At 42.7% G+C, this 17,189-nt stretch overlaps 1 protein-coding gene across 1 annotated transcript in view; it reads right to left on the bottom strand.

The window, feature by feature from the left end:
• MYO5C (myosin VC) overlaps window positions 1-6,145 on the bottom strand; it is a 91,612-nt gene extending 85,467 nt beyond the window's left edge. The window contains exon 1 of the mRNA XM_063090049.1: window positions 5,761-6,145. Coding sequence (XP_062946119.1) covers window positions 5,761-6,145 — 385 coding nt within the window. The remainder of the gene's footprint in view (window positions 1-5,760) is intronic.
• Between the last annotated feature and the right edge of the window lie 11,044 nt (window positions 6,146-17,189).

The following is a 17,189-nucleotide window of genomic DNA, read 5'->3' as shown; positions in this document are numbered from 1 at the left end:
AACGGTTTGAAGACTTACATGGACTAGGGTTGCCGCAGCTCCCTTCCTAGAGCAGCCTTCTGGACTGGAAGGGAGCTTCTGCCCTCTAGGGCCACCAGGCCAGATGGCCACATTGGCCTCCCTCTCTTCCTCCTCTTTGCTAGCCCCTCGTAGGCCCCCTCCAACTCACCCATGTCCGTGTCTCACAAGGTCCTTCCCCACCTCTTGTCTTGATGGGCTGTTCCTGGAGAGTTCCATCCATTTCTTTGGCTTCTGCAACTGGCTCCTGTGCATCTTTGAGACCAGATCTTGCAATAGAACATCTAGTCCATATCTCCAACTGCCTCCCAGACATCAGCCCCTAAATGTCTTCACAAACTCCAAAATCAAGTGATGATTATGCCTACCCCAAAACCTGCTCCTCCTCCTCAGCTCTCTTGCCATCCAGTTAGAAACCTGGGTCATTGCTGTCTGCAAACCCCCATCTCCACCCCAACAGCCAAATGGTCATCAGGTGCTGGAAATCCTGCCCCTTAAACAGCTCTCATCTGTCCCTCCTGCCCACCACCTCCACTGCGGTGGCCATCAATCAGCTCCCCCCACCCTGTCCCCACCAATCTTCTCATGACTGCTGCAGCAGCCTGCCAGCGCTTCCTCAACCAGACTGAGCACCAGTTTCCTTTGAACATGCAAACTCCCTTACCCACACCTGATCAGAATTTCCATGGGCTTGGGCTCTACAAGAGGAAAACTTTGAAATCCCCCCCACCCTGTGGATTTTGATGAAGAGCCAGGCCTGGGGAGCCACCATCCTGGCTGATTTTCCTACTCAGTCCTCACCCCCTTTTCAATCCACCTTCTGCCTGCTGCCACCCAAACTACTAGCAGTTTCTAGAACATACCAAGTTCTTCCTTGGCTCTCTGCTGTGTACTTCTGTTCTCCCCACCCTGGCCTCACCCTTCCTTTCCCCATCATGAACAAACAGCTCTGAGCAGTCAAGAGTCAGCTCAAGACTCATCTGGGGTGCTTTCCCTGCCGCCCTCCACCCCAGGCAGAGCTGGGTGCTTCCCCTCTAGAGCTCTCTCTGCTCCTCCCCCAGGCATCAGGGTTACCTCCCATCTTGCCCACTCACATTTGAGCTTCAAGAGCCTTGTCCTGGCTTCCGGTCAAGATGGGAGAATAGACACTCCCCAGCGTCACTCTCTCCCACAAATTAACCAATTTACAACTATTAAAAAGCAATGACAGCCAAGCTGAGGCTGCTAGAGCTCAGGGGAAGAGGAGGAGAGACCTACAGAGTGCATGAAGGTGGGAGAAGCCACGATAGAGAAAGAAAGAACCGCTCTGACCATTTCGAGCCCTGGCCACTTCAAGGCTGGAGCTGGTGCATGCACAGAGCAGGAGCCGGCAAAAGCCGCAGCTATGCCCCTCAGATGAAGTTGCTTGGAGGAAGCAGGAGAGAAGAGGACCTGGGTGGCCCCCAGGCCAGAAACTACTAACAGGGTTTCCATGGACCTGCATAGGAGTGAGGAACCACAACAACTGATAAAAAGGAGCCACTCAGAGGCCTGTGAGTCATTGCAAGGGACCAGCGCAGGGCCCGTCCCATGGGAAGTGTTTGGAGCACAGGCGGTGGGGGAGATGGGCCCACTGGGGGAACACTGGGACAGAGCAAGGACAGGTGATCTGCCCCCCAGTCAGCACAGACCCACTCAATGTAGACTGGTCAGGAGTATAGAACTGCAGGGGGTACAGTTTGCTGAAAAGTCTCAGGCCCAGACCAGAGTTTCTACACAACCCAGGTGCACCAGATCTCACGAGACCCTAACATACCTATAAAGTCAACAATTAAAACCTGAGCTGCGCAAAAAGCCTTCTCCAGAGAATCAGCAGCAAAGTAGCAATTTAGCTCAACCATAGAGCTCAAGTGCTGATCCTCACAGGAAGTTCCCTCATTTCAGAAGTAAGCAAAGGACAACAATTTAGTTCCAGTGCAGAGTTTAAGTGGTGGGAATAGCAAATAATCGAACACAGAACTGAAAGAGAAAACAAAATACACACATATCAGAGACAAAGTTTGATACTAACTAGTAAAGGTCTCACATTACCGAAGAACACCTATAAAACTTAGACTGGAAGTCACCTTGGATACCAAGCCAGGGAGTCAGGAGGGCTGGGGGCCTCTGCCGTGCCCCCCCAACACCTGCAACCAGTCCCAAGGGTGGGGAGCTGAGGGCCTTGGCCATGCCCCCAACACTAGCAACCAGGCCAGTGATGACAACCAAGCTGCCACAAGAAGCGCCCCAGGCTCCTGAGCTGGGGTAGTGGGGGGTGAGGGCTTCAGCCACAGCCCCATGACATCTGCACCCAGCCCAGCAATGACCAAGCCACTGCTGGAAGCCCCCTGGTCTCCCCTGCAGGAATGAGGGGGGTGCACAGGCCTCAACCCTGCCCCTCCTCCTTCCTCTTTCTCCCACCCTATTTCCTTCCCTCTTCCCCTCACCCCCTCCCCCCTAACTGCTCCACAACAACATCATAGAATGTAAAAAAATTAATAAATAAATAAACTGAAAAAACAAAGAGCCTTGTCCTTGTGCCCTGGAACCCAATACAATGACTTCCCATAACTAACACTACATAAACATCTGTTGAATGAAAATGCAAATTTCCAGTAGTTCAAATGCACCAATTGAAGACTAAATTTGGTATTTTAGACTTTTCATTTTTTTTTCTTTGAACTACCCATTTATAATAAATGTCTAATTTTCTAGAGCTGCTAATGATATACAGAAGTCTAAAATCTGTTTAGAATAGCCAAATGGAAAAATCATTGAGCTGAACTTTGACCTTATTTTAGACAGGGTCCCTGGACTGCTAGTCAAGACACTTCTCTACACCTTGCACATCTGAGTTTCAGCAGCATTTCTTTGAAGACAGTTGTGAATTCCTCATACACAAGTGAGAGAAATGGACAGTTGAATGATGATAATTAGTGAATCTGTAGCTCAGCAGTCATAACCTGAATCCTAGTTAATGAGCAAGAACAATCTTTAAAAACAGGTCTCCAGAGCACACCACAGAGCTCTAGTGTCTCCCTCTCCATTTGTCACTTTCACCAACATCTTAGATTAAAAAAAAAAACAAAACACATGTATCAAGCAGATGAAATGGTTAGTTAGCTAAAGATGATCAAGATTCAAAAGGTTTCGACAAGCTACGGAAACTTTGGGCATGAAATAATGAGATGGAAAATTTAATAGGGGTAAATGTAAAAGCCCAGCCATTAGGTACCCCAAATCACTGGCATTACAATGGCATTGATATGAAAAATGACTAACCTTTATTAAGCATTATGTGTCAGGTACTGTGCTAAGGGTTTAACACAGATTATTTAATCCTTATGGTGATCTTCTAAACTGATAGGCACTATTAAATTAGTTTTACAGGTGTGGAAACAGAGAGGTTAAGTACCTTGCCTAGTGTCACCTGGTTAGTAAGGAGCAGAACTAGGACTTAACATGGTGAAAGGCGGCCTGGATGGTGACGGGTTGGTGGTATTGCTGCTCTCCTCAAGCTCTCAGTCCTACTCCCCCACCCCCATTCTGAGCAGTTATCAAGTCCTCTTGGCTTCCTTCGTTCTAAGTATCTTCATGCCTTCAAATCCTGCCACCACAGCCTTGGATCCCCCACGCCTTTCTGTGGTTAATGCATGGCTTTTTTTACATCTTCCAATGGCAATCCTCCAGTGGGTCTCTCCCATGAGCATGTGACCATGCTAGGTGACCTCTTTCTCCCTCACGGTTCTGAAAGAGAAGCAATGCCAAGGACATCCGAGGGGCCAAGTCTAATGACCTTTACTCAGCCTTCATCCTCCTTGACTTCTCTGCAGCTGACTGCCCAGTCTTTATTCATTGATATGTATATGTGTCTATGATCACACAGCACATATAATTTCTGTGCTCTTATGTTTCCATGTTGTTGTTGTTATGTTTTGTGCTCTTATCTTTCCATGTTGTCATAAGTAGCATTTTTAAGGCTTCATACTATTCTATCATATGGGTCTTCTATAATTTACTTGCCTCTCTTGTGGACATTGGGGTTGGTTCCATTTTAGTTATTACGAGGAATGATATGATAAAGAAGCAGGTGTCAGGGGAGGTAGCTAAGAAATGGACGGAATTCCCATTAGTTCTCTGTGTATGGAGAAAAGATCAGATCCTCTGAAGAAGAGGAAGATAAAGATGGTTGAACCAAGGTGGTGGTGGTGGGTGGTATCGAGAACACAGGCTTTTAATCCTGGCTCCATCACTTCTCTGTGACCTAAGGCAGCTTACTTGGCCTGAGCCATTTGTAAAATTGGAATAACAACATCTAACACATAGTTGCTTATTCAGATCAAATGAGAGAAGGCACAAAAATTTCTGAGAGTGGCATTTGGCACAAGCTGTACTCAATGACTGTGACACAAAAGTAGCTGTCACTGATACCATCATCTTCACATCCCTAGCTTTTGTGGAAAGCAGAAACATTCATTCATACATGCGCGCACACATCAAGCATTTATGGAGTCCCATGGCTCCCTGTTCTCTAGAAGCTCCTGGTCAATGGGAGAGACATAGAGTCAAAGAGCTGTCAACAGGTAGATGTGGAAGGTTCCCGGACGGAGGGGCTGGCTGCAAAGACGTCTCAGAAGCGGTCCTGCTCAAATTGAATTTGGAAGGTGCAGGTGCTGGTGAGCAAAGCAGACAGATTTCAGACAGAGGGAGCTCCGTGTGCCAAGGCATAGAGAGGTGAAGGTGCAGGCAAAGCACTGAGGGAACTACGAGAAGTTTGGCGGAGCATGAGCCAAGGCAGGAGTGGGGAGGCAGGGGGCAGGAAGATGACGCAGAGAGGCAGGGCCTCATGGCTGCTCAGTGAATCTGAAGTGACAGGAACCTCCAGAGGGGTTTAAGTAGAGAATGGCCAGACTGGTTTTTCTCAGAGAGACTTCAAATACTGGAACTGCTGCTCTGAACATTTCTAAGGCATGCTGCCAAACAGCTTTAGAAAGGAGATGGGTCGGGCCGGCCCGTGGCTCACTCGGGAGAGTGCGGTGCTGATAACACCAAGGCCGTGGGTTCGGATCCCATATAGGGATGGCCGGTTAGCTCACTGGGTGAGCGTGGTGCTGACAACACCAAGTCAAGGGTTAAGATCCCCTTACCGGTCATCTTTTAAGAAAAAGAAAAGAGATGGGTCATTTTACATTTCTGCTGACAGCAACTGCTACGCCCACCACGCCTTCCCTCTGGAGTCCCCCTTCCCCCTTGGAACTTCGCTTCCTGTGTCCCGGGGCACTAGAATCCCCTCACTGGGGTGCAGTCAAGCTGATTGTTTTCAGAAGCCTAACGCTTTCACTCCCCAGGGTTCTGGGCCCCGTATGGGAACGCTGCCCTTCCTAGGTAGGAGGAGGCCTCAGCCCCGCGGGAAGAGGTTTCCGAGGAGGAACGCTCTAGAGTATTTTGCAGAGTCAGGGTCTGTGAAAGGTGCTTTATAAACTGTAAAGCACCATGTAGATGTTAGGTGAAGAGCCTGTGACCGCCCGTCAGGACCCCTGGGTTCCCAGGAGCGCTCGACCGCCACTCCGGGTGTGTGGCCCCGGCCGCTTCGGCTTCGACCGTCAGATGAGCTTAACGCGCGCACAAGCCTCTGAAGACCTAGAATTCTGGAAAGCATCCTGAATGCTGCAGGCACGTTGTTCCAAGGGCTCCCAGGAGGATCGGGAAGATTACGGACGCTACGTCCGCTGCGTCTGCGGCTTCTACGTCCACTGGTGGCGGGGGAGGAAGAGGGCGCTGTGCTCCAGTCGCGGGAGACGGGGACGTACGTGCGCCCCCTGCGCCCCGGGAAGCCCCCGCCCTGAGAAGGCAGCCCCTCCCACTCGGCCTGCCCGTCCCCGGGGGACCCAGGCTCCCGGGGGGTGCCTTCCCCGCGGCAGGGACCGGTCCCTCCGGAGCCCTGAGCCCGCTGTCCGCCGCGGCGCCCTGTGGCCGCCGCCAGCCCGTCCCGCGCCAGGTGTACAGGTGTGGCCTGTGCGCAGGCACAGTCAGCGTTAGCGCCGGGCGGGCTCCGCTCGCGCAGGTCGGCCGACCCTCCTACCTGCGTGTACAGCTTGGCCACCGCCATGCGCGAGCGCGGCCGGGGCAGCTCGGTGGCCGCGGTGTGCGAGGCTCGGCGGGGTGGGGTGGGGCCCGCGGCTGGACGGCCCCGGGGCAGGAAAGCGTTGCGCCCGCGCCGCGTCAATCACCGCCGGGCCATCTTGCCCGGGAAGTTTGCCGGCGACCGACTGCTCACTTTGCCGAGGGGTGGCGGCCAGGGCAGGAGACAAGTGCCGGGATTGGTCCGTCCGAGCCCAGCTGGGCCAGTCCGCGCGGCCACCGGCCGGGGCGGGGGCTCGAGCGGGCAAGCGCTGGGCGGAAAAGCGGGTGCACCTGGCGGGGGCGGCCCAGGAGGGCCGGAGCCGGATTTGCTCTCCCGGGCAGGTAACAGGTGTCGCCTAAGGCGTTCCCCAGCCCAAGCTGTAGCTCCTCTAGGTCGCGGCCTGCTTACTGGAAAGAGCAGAGGATATAACCACTTGCGTAGAAAACCCAGAAAATCAACAAACTATTAGAACTCTAAAGAGAGTTCAGCAAGGTGGCATATTTAAAACCAAATATAAAAACAGGTAATTGGGCCGAGCCCGTGGCGCACTTGGTAGAGTGCTGCGCTGGCAGCGCGGCGACGCTCCCGCTGCGGGTTCGGATCCTGTATAGGACTGACTGGTGCACTCACTGGCTGAGTGCCGGTCACGACAAAACGACCAAAAAAAAAAAAAAAAAAACAGGTAATTGTCCTTTATGTGAGTATCCAGAGATGACCCTAACAAAAACGCACCTCGCCTTGGTGGAGAAAATTTTAAAATTTCTCTTATAGGGCATAAAAAAATAAATGGGAAGACATGCCATTTTCATGGATGGGAACATTTAATATTGTAAAGGTGTCAATTCTACCCAAATGAATACATTAGCCCAATTTACTGGAATCAGAATTCTAGCAGAACTATTGGAGAATTGTACAACGATTTTATATTTTATATGGAATAAAAGTGTGTGTCTAACTAAGACAATTTTCAAAACAAAGAACAAAGATAAATTTGCTCCACCGTATATTAAGGGATATAACAAAGCTGTAGTCATTGAAACAGTGTGATACTTGCATGAGAATGGATAAGTGAATAATGGAACATAATGAAGTCCACCAACAGAACCCTACATTATATGATAGCCTCGAGGACCAGACAGGAAAAGAAAAGATTATGTAACAGATGGGCACATTACACGTAAAAACAATAAAAGCAGAACAATGGCAAACACTGCATCCCAAAATCCCCAGATGAATTCATGATTAAAACTTAAAAGTAAAACTAGGAAATTATTAGAAAAACGTGAGAGATAATGTCTTTAAAATATTGGGTAATAGTAATGAGAAATTACTGTATAGAGAATATATAAGAAATTACTGTAAACTGGTTAAAGCTGGGAAGCTCAATTTGTAAAACTGACAAAAGATAGCAAAATCACAAACAATAAAAGCAAGAATAGACAAGAGGGATTACATCAAACTAAGAAGCTTTTGCACATCAACGGAAACTGCTAGCAGAGTGAAGAGACAACCCACAGAATGGAAGAAAATATTTGCAAACCATACATCTGACAAGGGGTTAATATCAAGAATATATAAGGAAATGGAACAATTCAACAGCAAAAAACCCCCAAATAATCCAATTGAGAAATGGGCAAAGGATCTTAATAGACATTTCTCAAAAGAAGACATACAAATGGCCAACAGGCATATGAAAAAAATGCTCAACATCACTATCTGTTGCTTATAACAAAATACTTGGAACTGGGTAATTTATAAAGAAAACAAAATTTATTGCTTACAGTTTCAAAGGCTGGGAAGTCCAAAGTCCAGGGAACACATCTGGTGAGGGTCTTGGTGACCAGAGATCTCATATGGCAGAAGAGACTAACTAACCTCTCATGTGCTCTTCCTTTAAAGCTCTCAGAACCATGCCCCTGACCACCATTTTTAATCTTTTCACTATGGCATGGTCCTACAATCTAATCACCTCTTCTAGGGCCCGCCTTTCAATTACTGGAGTAGGATTTCCACCCCCTTAACACAGTCACTGTGGGGGTGAACTTTGGGGGGTACACTCCAAGGCACTAATCATCAGGGAAATGCAAATCAAAACTACAATGTGATACCACCTCACTCCAGTTAGAATGGCTGTTATCAAAAAGACAAAAAAAATACAAGAGTTGGTGAGGATGTGGAGAAAAGGGAACACTTGCACACTGTTGGTGGGAGTATAAACTAGTAAAGCCATTATTGAAAACAATATGGTGGTTCCTCAAAAAATTGAAAATAGAACTACCATATGATCCAGCAATCCCCACTACTGGGTATATATCCAAAGTAAATGAAGTCAGTATGTTGAAGAGATGTCTGCACTCTCTTGTTTATTGCAGCACAATTTACAATAGCCAAGATATCAAATCAACCTAAGTATCTAACAATGGAAGAATGGATTTTTAAAAAGTGGTATATAAACACAATGCAGTACCATTCAGACATATAAAAAGAATGAATGGATGGACTTAGAGGTCATTATGTTAAGGGAAATAAGCCAGGCACAAAAAGACAAATACCACATGATCTCATTCATATGTGGAATCTAAAAAAAAAAGTTGATATTATAGAGACAGATAGTAGAACAGTGGTTACGAGACATTGGGGAGAGAAAGCGGGGAAGGAAAGACAGGGAGAGGTTGGCCAACGGGTACAAAATTACAATTAGACAAGAGGAAAAAGTTCTGATGTTCTATCACACAGTAGGGTGACTGTGATTAACAATTAAGTTTTGTGTATTACATAATAGCTAGAGAAGATTTTTAATGTTTTCCCCACGAAGAAATGATAAATGCATGAGGTGATGGACACATTAACTACTCTAACTTGATCATTATACAACATATATATGTATCAAAATGTCAGATTGTATCCCGTAAGTATGTACAATTTTGATATGTCAATTAAAACAAATTTTTAAAAAATTATTTCTTGAGTTAATTTTTTAGTGGTTCTTCTAGGGATTAAAATGTGCACCTACACTCATCATAGATACTTCAGATTAATATCGTGTTACTTTCCTACGGCTGCTGTAACAAAGTACCATAAACTGGGTGGCTTAAAACAACGGATTCATTTTCACAGTTCTGAGATCACTACTGCTACTGATGTTTGTGAGGTCTTACTGCAGGCCTGTCCAAAATCAAGTGAGCACCCTCTAGCAGCAAAGCTGTTGGTTTTCGCAGCTTTCCCTGTTCTGATATAACTACCATGCTGTCTAAGCTGGGAGAGGGGAGGATTTGGGAGCAGCCCCAGGCAAGAATGCCAGGCTCCCATTGTTCTTATACATGGTTAGTGGTGTTTATGAATAACTGCCACTAATTTGTTGCATGCTGCTGGTCAATTTACAGAGTCCTAAAATTGTTGCTTTGACAATTTTGCACACTGTTGTCCTGGCTTTTTTAGAGGATAAAATTTCCTGAGCTCCTCAGTCTGCCATACTGAATGTCAAAAGCCTACTTCAAAAAATCGCATTTTTTGAGATATAATTCTCATACCATAAATATCACCCATTTAAAGTATATAATTCAATGGTTTTTAGTACACGCACATTCAGAGATAAGTGCAACTATCACCATAGTCAATTTTAAAACATTTTCATCATCTCAAAAAGAAACCCCAGACCTTTAGCTATCTTCCTTGTCCTTTCATTGCCCCCCAACTCCTACGAGCCCTAAGTCACCACTAATCTATTATATTCCTCTATGGGTTTTCCTATTCTAGACATTTCATATAAATGGAATCATATAACATGGTCTTTTGTGACTGACTTCTTTTACTTAGCATGTTTTCAAGGTTCATCCACATTGCAGCATGTATTAGTACTTCATTCCTTTTATGGCCTAGTAATATTCCATTGTAAGGATATACCACATTTTGTTTATCCATTCATCAGTTAATGGATATTTGGGTTATTAAAACCTGTGTCGATTATGAATAATGCTGCTATAAACATTCATGTACAAGTTTTTGTATGGACATATGTCTTAATTTCTCTTGGGTATATTCCTATACCTAGGAGTAGAATTACTGGGTTTTAAAATATTTATGTTTAACTTTTTAAGGAACCGCCAGAGTGTTTTCTAAAGTGGATGCACCATTTTACATTCCCACGAGCAATGTGTGAGGGTTCTGATTTCTCCACATCTTTGCCAGTATTTCCTATCTGATTTTTTGATTCTAGACATTTTAATGGATGTCAAGTAGTATTCAATTGTGGTTTTGGTATGTATTTCCCTAATAAGCAATGATGTCAAACATCTTTTCATGTGCTTATTGGCCATCTGTGTATCTTCTTTGGAGAAATGCCTATTTAGATCCTTTGTCCACTTTAGAATTGGGTTGTCTTTTTACTATCGAGTCATATGAGTTCTTTATATACAAAGGTACTTCAAAAAGTTTGTGGAAAAATAGAATTGAAAGATAATACGAATCTTTCCAGGAGCTTTTTATAGTACCCTTATATTCTAGATACAATTCCATTATCAGATACATGATTTGCAGATATTTTCTCCTAGTCTGTGGGTTGCGTTTCACTTTTTTGATAGTGTTTATTGAAATATGAAAATTTTCAATTGTGATGAAATCTGATTTATCTATTTTTTGTTTTGTTGCATGTGCTTTTTTGTGTCATATCTAAGAATCCCTTGTCAGTCTAGGTCATAAAGATTTACCCCTATATTTTCTTTTGAGTTTTATAGTGTTAGCTCTTACATTTAGGCCTGTGACCCATTTTGAGTTATTTTTTGTACGTGGTATAAAGTAAGGGTCCAAATTCATTCTTTTGCATGTAGCTACCCAATTGTCTGAATATCATTTTTGGAAGGATTATTCTTTCCCTATCAAATGGTCTGGGTACGCTTGTTGAAAATCGGTTGATCACAAACACCTGGGTTTATTTCTGTGCTCTCAATTCTATTCCACTGACGTTTCCATCTATCCTTATTCTAGTACTAGACTGTCTAGATTGCTGTCACTTTGTAGTAAGTTTTGAAATCAGGAAGTGCAAGTCCTCCAACTTTATTATTCTTTTCCAAGACTGTTTTGGCCATTCGGTGTTCCTTGCAATTCCATATGAACGTTAGAATGACCTCATAGACACATATAGTTGAGTCTTGTTTCCCGATCCTCTCTGACAATCTCTGTCTTCTAACTGGTGTATTTAGACCATTGACAAGCGATTATTGAGAGCTGGATTAATATCTACCATATTTGTTACTGTTCTATCTGTTGCCCTTCGTCTTAGTTCCTGCTTTTGTCTTCCACTCTTTTCTGCCATTTGTGGTTTTAGTTGAGCATTTTATATAATTTCATTTTTTCTCCTTTCTTAGTATATTAATTATACTTCTATTTTTGTTTTTTATAATGGTTGCCCTAGAATTTGCAATATACATTTATAACTAATTCAAGTCTATCTTCACATAAAACTGTACCACTTCACAGGCTGTGCAAGAACCTTATAATAACAAAATATCCCTAATTCCTTTCTCCTGTCCCTTGTATCATTGCTGTCATTCAACAAATGTATTATTTAATCAGTTTCCTTTAGTTCTTTGAACATATTTATAATGGCTACTTTGAAGTCTTTGTTAAATCCAACATCTGATTGCTCTTATAGGCAGTTTCTGTTGCCTGATCATTTTGCTGCATATGGGTCATACTTTCCTGTTTCTTTGCATGTTTTATAATTTTTTTTGTTGGAATCTGAACATTTTTGATAATATATTGTAGCAGCTCTGGGTGCTGGTCCTTGTTATTGTTAATAAACTGAACTTATTATTGTCATTTGCTTGTTTACTTTTTAGTGATCAGCTGGATTATTTCAATGACATCTACTCTCTGCCCACCCTCCCCCCTGCCAGGAAGGACGAGTGTGAAGCCTCTGATGTTGCTTGCCTGTGAGCGTAGCCTGATTATGCTCACAATCAACCTGGGAGGACAGTGGTTTGAGCAGGCCTCACTTTGCCTCTCTCCAGACTACATTCAGTTGTTAAACTCCACTAGTTGCCTCTGATTGCTTTACTGTTTTCAACAATGCCATATTGCATAAATAACTTTATAGACTGATCCAATATCCATTTTTTGGGCTCTTTTGAAAGGATAGTAATTGAGATCAATGTTTGAGACTTGTTCTGATCCCATGAAAACTCCTGCTGGCTGTCTCTTCCCCCAGTTCTCTCCAGAAAACTAGCTGGCATACAGTTTAGCCTATATCTCTGATGAATCTCCTCCAAATTCCCATTCACCACAACCTCCACTGTTTTTGAAGTGCCTTTAGGCTCAAGCTTCTCTATACTCTGTTGCAGATGAAGTCAGTTCCTTTAGGAAGAAATTCAGCCTCTCTGTTTTATGGCCTGCTCATGCTCCCAGGAGAACCTCCTAGTCATTGCTTTGGAGCTGGGAGTGGAGATGATGGTCTGTTTCTTTCTGAGTGATGCCCCTGCTTTAGGAGCTGAGTGCTTGGCGGATGGATAGTAGCCCTTAGGTCCTTTTGCTTGGCCTTTCCTAGCATGAAACCATCACCTTCTAAGCCTGGGAAAAGGCAACTGGGATTCCAGTATTTTCAGCAGTGATGTACCCAAGGTAGAGCCTGTGAACCATGAGTGGGGGCTGGGTAGAAGAGAGAGCCCCTACCTCTTGGCTTTATTCCCTTGGAACTTGGCCTCAGCAATAGGTAGCTGGGGGATGAGAGATGCTGGTATCCTGCCCCTCCCAGGAAGAGAGCCTTCCACTCAGAACTAGGTGGGAGAGGGAGTCTAGAGTGGAGTCTCTTGTTGAGCTGGGAGGACAGAGAGGAGCAAATCTTAGTTCAGATATCACAAGCTTTCTCTTCTTACCAAGATTAAGTATATTTTCTTGAATAAATGTTTCTTCATTTGCTATATGGCCTTAGGACCATGTTGAGAAACTTTAAGTGGTTGGGGGTTTTGTTCGTTTTAAAATAATTTTTACCAGTTTCCCTAGGGTCCATAGAGCTCCTCATTGCTGTCATGCCAAAAGTGAAACTCCTAACGTCTACTTTTGAAATGTATTTCTCCTGTGGTATTTAGCATGAACTTAAGAATGGTTTTCCATGGGCATTTGGCCTGTCTTTCTTTGCCCATCTCATTTCTTATGACCAACCCCATTCTCACCTGTATTTTCCTTCCTCCCTCCTCCCACTTTTGTGAGGTTGTTTATAAAAGCTTCCTTCTCACCTCCTCTCCGACAAAGGAGCCCCATCCTTTTGCACACTGATTGCCATCCTAGGGTTATCCTAGACACAGAAGCCATTCAACCCAGAATCCTGTTTTTAGCAGGCCATGAGTATGCTCTGAATAGGAACCATTGTCTTCCTGTACCATAAACTGAAGATTTGGTATAACCCAGCTCTTCTTATTGGTCTTTTTCTTTTTTTGTCACAAGTTAGCACTGACCCAGCTTTCTTCAAATTTATTCAAGTTTCTTGGTAATATAGACTATTAGGAAATGAGTTTTAGAAGTTTACCATTGACAATATAAACTAATTTTATTTCTTTTCCAGTAACTTTGCTGAAGTTTCAAAACATGTCTGCTTATCATAATACTGAAGTTTTGGTGAATAATTCATCTTTCTTATCTGTACTAAGCATAGTCTTGTAGCACTTGCTCACATTCTTGCCTTCTTGGCCTTCGTTTCTCCAGGTTGAATTGTCTCAGGATTTTAAAACTGTTCTTATGAGCATTATCCTGTTCCTTCAATTATCTCTCATCCTCTTCTGAACCTTTTATATAACACTGTTTTTTGCTTAAAATCCAGTGACTAGAACTGTCCACAGTGCCCGTGGTGCTAATAAGATCTGTATAATAGGTTTTATTTCTTCCCTTTTGAACAATACCTGTCATATTTTGGCTCTGGCAGCATAGCAACAAATGTTTAGTGGACAAAGAAAATGTATTCCCAGGTCCTTTTCCTGGGTAGTAAACTCTATTTCAGGATACTTCAATTGTGGAATATCTAGCTTACTCACTTCTCTGTACACTCAGGGTGCCTGGGACCCAGAAGCCCCACACTTCCAGGTGCATGGCACGCTCCCAGGACCACACACAGTTCCTGTCCCTTTATCTCCCACTCAAGAGAATGCATTACAGTAGACATGGATTGCTTTCATTCTACATCCTGTCTTTCCTCTGGCGAACCCCCACTACCACCTCATTGGTCTTATGTTTTCTGTAAAGATGACCCAATTTCTAACTTCAGTGGTGGGATTTGGCCCAGGCTAAGCCAATCAGAGCACTCCGTTCCCCTGGATGCAGTGATTATTTTGGGAATGGAAGTAGAACCCAAACCAGTCAATGGGCTTCATCCTGGAATGTCTTACTGGCAATATAGAGAAAGAGGCTACAAGGAAGAGCCACAGAATGAAGCCAAACACATTGAGGGCTGACTTTGTCACTGCTTGGGGAAGAACACAGCTAAGAATGCCACCAAAACAAAGGAAAGAAAAGCAGAAATCTTTGATGCCAATGTTTGGGCACCTGGATATAGTCCCGAATTTTAGTTTTGTTAGGCAATACATTTCGAACGTCTTTTTTTTTTTTTTTTGGTGGCTGGCTGGTACCAGGATCCAAACCCTTAACTTTGGTGTTATAACACCACACTCTCACCAACTGAGCTCACCTGCTAGCCCACTTTCCTTCTTGGTTGAGCTAGTTTGAATTCGATTTTTATTACACACCCCAGAAAGTCTCCTAATGAACATGTCAAAATGCAAGTGGATAAGAGTGGTTTTATTATGGGGATATAACCTTGACTCATTTCTAATTTATTCAGAAAAAGAAATTGTTTGCAAATTTTGACATTTCATTACTTATAATATCCTGGTGTCCCCATAAACTATAATCCATGGTGCCAATAATTAAATCTAAGTTGGACATTGCTATATTTCTAGGGCCTGTCATGGTGGTCAGAAAAGTACTTAATAAATGAGTTGAATGAATAAATGTGTCACAGCACAGAGGCAAGAAGTGTATAATCTACACAAAAACCATATATTCATTTCTCCACATTATAAATGAAGATGAGACTAATTCAGTCACAGGTCTGAATGACCCGGCTCTGTTTCTCAATCCAAAGAACTGCATCTGCATACTTCTTAGCTCTCTGTCATATGCTAAAAAATTGGTCCACTCACCTACTATGTTACAAATAAAATCTTTGATACAAACCACACCTTCAATCTTTTGAAAGTCTAAGTAGATTACATATACCAAATTTCCCTTGACTATGTCTACTTGTCTTCAGAGAATTTCAGTATATTTAGGCATAACTTCCTCTTGAAGAAAACATGCTGCCTTTCCGTTTTCGTTTGCTTGTTTAAGTGTTTGGCAATTCTCTTCTTTATCATGTATTTCACTATGTTTTCCAGCATGTAAGGAGAACTCACCAACTTTTAAATTTCCAAGACTCTTTGGAATATTCTCATAGGAGAGGTTATATTTACATTCACTTCAGAATGCCTTCAGAAAAACAACTTATTTTATTGTTTTAAAGCGTGCAGTGGGTTTATTTATAAGACACAGACAAAAATGCTTTATACTCATCTTTATTTGAACAATTTTCTATAACAGCTAGGAGAATACAGCATTAATGACACACTTACTAAGCACAACATGAGACGACTACAAATTTAAAGCATAAATGTCATTCTGATATTGTTTTGGTTTTCATCTTAGCACTAGGTGGTATCTAGTGAAAACCCATGTTTCGAAGGCTTTTGTTGACATGAGGTGAATTATTAACTTATTTTTAAAAATTTCATGTGAAATAGGCTGGAATGGGTTCACTTTAAAACTGGAGTTAGTTGGTAATGCATGTCACTTCTCTGTACTGCTTCTTTTTCAATGGAAGAATATTTCACCTAAGAACTTTTCAAAGGTTAACTATATCACATTTTTCTATGAAGATCAAAGCAGAATTCCTTCTCTAGATCCAACAAGGAGAAATATTTGAAAAACTACAATGTTCAATTTCATTATAGTTAAAAGTTATGTCCATTTCATAGTAAATTAATAAAGTTATTAAAATATAATATGTTAAATGTCATGAGCTCATTTTTGTGCAACACTGTTAGAGAAATTTAAATTTTCCAAGGACACAAAAAAGTCAATGCTACTCCAGGATCCCACAAAAATATATAACTAGGAATCATGAATTACAACATATATATCCACATTAAAAGGAAAAATTCAGCATTTGTTGGAAAAAAAATAATGGCTCAAGTGATTTAGAGAGCCTGAAATGTAGGCTAAGATTTTATAGCACATGGCAACAATAAGATATTTGACACTATTAACTCTGAAAAATGGATGAAAATGTACTGACCTACCAAGCACTGAATTATATATGCCAGTTCAACTAAAAAGTCTTTTAAAAAATATTTCAAGCAATATTATAACCTTAAGAAAATCTTATTTTCTGACATTTTATGAATCTAACAACACCCATTACATTAAGCAGATGAACATTTTAGGTAGACCAAATTATAAAATAAAAAATGTATAAAAGGCATTTTGGAATATATTTTACATGTTACTTTTCAGTTCCTAATCTATTGAGAAATATACTGTAATTCCAGATTGATTTGTTTAATTTAGGGTAAGACAAAGGATTAGAATTTATAGCACTCTTTCCTGTTTTTACTCAACCTTTTATAGCAGTGTTCTTAAAATATTTTTTTTAAGAATGTCCATGAAAAGTTTTAGAGCTATATTCTTTACCTTCATTAAGAAGGGTTAGCAGAAAACAAGACATATAAGTATTACCAAGAATCTAATTTATCTCTGTGTTTCTTCCATATGTTCATTTGCTTACTTGTGACAGAGTCCCACTAACTCAGGAACATTCTCTAAGCCGACATTTCATTGGCTCTGAGATTGTTGGTGTTCAATAGTTCTAATCCCTGTTTGGAAATAACAGAAAGGAAAGGAAGGAGAAAGGGTCATGCAGGAAGGCGAGAAAGGAATTAGTGGTTGGATG

Source organism: Cynocephalus volans, chromosome 3 (genome assembly GCF_027409185.1).
Source record: "Cynocephalus volans isolate mCynVol1 chromosome 3, mCynVol1.pri, whole genome shotgun sequence".
Classification (NCBI taxonomy): Eukaryota; Metazoa; Chordata; class Mammalia; order Dermoptera; family Cynocephalidae; genus Cynocephalus; species Cynocephalus volans.
This window is presented reverse-complemented; position numbering and strand designations above follow the sequence as displayed.